The 3363-nt window shown below is 48.9% G+C and overlaps 1 protein-coding gene across 2 annotated transcripts in view; it reads left to right on the top strand.

Annotated features, from left to right (window-relative positions):
* Positions 1–3363, top strand: part of Cacna1d (calcium voltage-gated channel subunit alpha1 D) — a 294805-nt gene that overhangs the window by 222945 nt on the left and 68497 nt on the right. For both annotated transcript variants that reach the window (XM_055612225.1, XM_055612224.1), the window contains one exon: positions 2122–2251. In XM_055612225.1, the coding sequence (XP_055468200.1) occupies positions 2122–2251 (130 nt within the window). The remainder of the gene's footprint in view (positions 1–2121; positions 2252–3363) is intronic.

Here is a 3363-nt window from a genome sequence, read left to right as displayed (position 1 = left end):
GAAAGAAAGAAAGAAAGAAAGAAAGAAAGAAAGAAAGAAAGAAAGAAAGAAAGAAAGAAAGAAAGAAAGAAAGAACGAACAGAATAGGCGGTGACACTGTGGTTGACTGGTGCCTATAGTTTGTTGCATGTATATGTGTATGGAAGGACTAGGTCCATTCCCCCAGAAGTCAAGAGCGTCCCTGCCCTCATTGTCTTGGAAGGTCTTCCCCAGGCCCAGCCACCACAGAGTGCAAGCCTTCTAGGAAGTGTGCACCGGTGAGCAGCCCCGAGATAAGAGACTTGTAGTATGGGGTCACCCACACAGAAAGGTGATTCTTATTTTTGAAAATGAAAAGTTATTTTTCCCAAGGGAAAACCATCCATATTCTTTAGTCCAAGTAATGACAGCAGCCAACAAAAGAAAACTCTTTACATCTGGGTATTGAGAGTGAGGATGTTGTGACCAGTCCCGTGGCATCTCAGAGGAACAGGAAAGACTCTGATGGGCCCCGAGAGCCACTGTGAAGGACTTAGATCTGGGTTGAAAGACCCATGGCCCTCCTTGCTCCCCAGGATTCAGGGAGAAACCCCACATGGCTCAATGAGTTCCTTAATTGTGAAAAAATGATAAGGCAACTTCTGCTTTGCCCTCTAAGGACTTCTTGTTGTGGATCAACTATCAAACTAAGAACACTATGTTTATGGGCCACAGATATGGCTCAGTGGGTAAACGTGCTTGCCCCAAGCCTGATAACCTGAGTTTGATCCTTTCATATGGGGTCCATAAGAAAGGAGGGTACTTACTCCCCAAAGTCTGCCTCATGCAGACTGTGGCCTGTGTGCGTACACACACACACACACACACACACACACACACACACACACACACACACGAGAGGAGGAGAGGAAGGGAGGGAAAGGGGAGAAAGAGAGAGAATAAACAAAGGCAATAAAATGTGCTAAAAATAGGACATTTATGGCAAACTTTCCAGACAGCATGAGATTTCACAACTCTCACTTTTTGCTGGTCACATCTATAAAACAGCTGCTCTGCAGGCAAAGGTGGGAATGTGTCCCATTGTTTGTGTTAAAATAAAAACACTGGGCAAATTAAATTCGACAAGAGTTTAGTGAGGCAAATAATGGTTCATGAGTAGAGCAACTAAGCCAGGCCAGTCCATGAGCTGCGGCATGGACGTGACATCGTGGACAGAGCTCTGAACTGAGGGAGACACAGCCTGTCCAGCCACAGCACCACTCGGGGCTTACTCTTCCCTAACAGTTCATCAAACTCAACACTGAGGAAGATCCAAAGACATATTGAGACAGCCATGGGTCTGCTGGCTGTCACACCTGAATCAGCGGGCAGCCCATGACTGGCTGAGGCCCAGCTGTTTGTTACAGTAGTGTCTTCCTTAGTTGGTTCACAACAGTTAGTTTACAACTAGGTTGGGTTGTAGTTTGTTGTGTAGTTACTCAAGGGACTTAATTTGGCCCAGTTTCCTTTCAGAAGTCAGGCTTTATGCTGTGGTAGAACTACAAAGAGGGTAGACATGCCTGACTTTGGATATACCCCTGGCCCTTACTAGCTCTGTCACCTTAACATTCTTTCCTATCCATGAGCCTCAGCTTCCTCACATTTTTAATTATTTGTTTTCATGTGAATGAGTGTTTCATTTGTGTATGTCTCTGTACTACAAGTGTGCAGTGCCTGTAGAGGCCAGTAGAGGGCACTGGATCCCCTGGAGTTGTAGAGGGTTGTGAGTCCCTGTGTGGGTGCTATGTGGGTTCTGAGAAATAAACCCCGGGTCCTCTGGAAGACTAGCCAGTGCTCTTAACTGAGCCATAGCTCCATCCTCAGCCCCGTCTTCCATCTTTTGGAGGGACAGTAACCCCCTGTGTAAGGACTGGATGTAATGGTCTCTGTGGAGCTCACAGCACAAAACTGCTCAGTCAGTCTGGCTTCGGTTTTGAGGGGCAAGTTGTGGGCCATATTGCTTATCTGGGTGGAAAACAAGAGCAGCCTAGCCTCTGGCCAGCTTCTTCCTGCTCTCTCCAGAAGCAGCTTTACACTCTGGAGGACCTTAGCAGGCTCAGGCCCTTGTCTGGGACTGCGCTCATGCAGTGCTTTTCTCCACAGCATCCGTGTGGGCTGCCACAAGCTCATTAACCACCACATCTTCACCAACCTTATCCTGGTCTTCATCATGCTGAGCAGCGCTGCCCTTGCCGCTGAGGATCCCATCCGCAGCCACTCCTTCCGGAACACCGTAAGCCTCTGAGAGAGGGGGGAGGTGGGTGGGACTACCCTGGGGGTCAGCAGGTCCAGGTGGGGGCTGCGGTTTCCAATGGTACCAGGGGTTTGCTTCTCTGGACAAAGCTGATGGAGGCGCTCAATTAGAAGCTTGTGCAGTACACCAGTGTCTTCAGGGACTTCTTTGCTCTTTTCTTTCTACATTGGGTTCCCCCTTCCTTGCCAGAGGCACAGTGATAGCACTTTACAGTCCTAAGGGGAGAAGGTAAACTTAAGCCCTAGCATGCGTAGGTCCAAGAGCTCTTACCTTGGGCTAGTGAAAGCTCCTCCTTGGATATAATTTACCTGTGGCTGTTCAGCCGCTCCACTGATGAGAAACACAGGTTAGTGAAAAGGTGTAGTAGGCAGTGGCCAAGCTGAAAAGGGCAGTAGGCAGTGGTTACATTTTTGATTGTTCACCAACTCAAGGATGGTGCCACTGATGTGTCCATGTTAGAAGATATTTGGCTCTAAATTAGTCTTTGCTTTGGGATCTCTTCCCTAGCAGTTCATCTAACTCAACACTGAAGAAAATCCAAAGACATATTCAGACACCCATGGGTCTGCTGGTTGTCACACCTGAACCTTGAAGCACACTTCAGGTGGCCACCAGGGCACTGCCCAGGAGACGCAGCATGAGCACAAGGCTGTCAGATGTGGCTTCCTCTCTCCCCACATCAGATCATGAGGATGAACACACACCAGCGGATGGGGGCCGCAGCCTTGTGTCAGTAACCACACCTTCCCGCTTCCAGTTCCCTGCAAACCTACTGGTGATGGAAGGGTGCTCTCGGGAGACTGTGAAAAGGACTTTCCCATGTAGCTCAGGTGGTGCCCCTATAAAGATGAGGTCGGTGAGCCTGCCTCAGTCCATCCTCACAGACACAGCCCTGAGTAGAGATTATCAAGGCTGTCTTCATTTAGGCATTCAAACAGAGTGGACACCCTCTGTCATAAAAACGAAGCACGAGACCAGAAAAGGTGTTTGGAGACAAACCATGTTATCCCAAGTCAGGACCTAGCCCAGGCTGTGTCCTTGAGAAGCGAATTTATGTTTCCTCCTCCTCCTCCTCCTCCTCCTCCTCCTCC

This window comes from Psammomys obesus, unplaced genomic scaffold, assembly GCF_907164565.1.
Source record: "Psammomys obesus unplaced genomic scaffold, mPsaObe1.curated_primary_1811, whole genome shotgun sequence".
In the NCBI taxonomy this organism is placed as follows: domain Eukaryota; kingdom Metazoa; phylum Chordata; class Mammalia; order Rodentia; family Muridae; genus Psammomys; species Psammomys obesus.
This window is presented reverse-complemented; position numbering and strand designations above follow the sequence as displayed.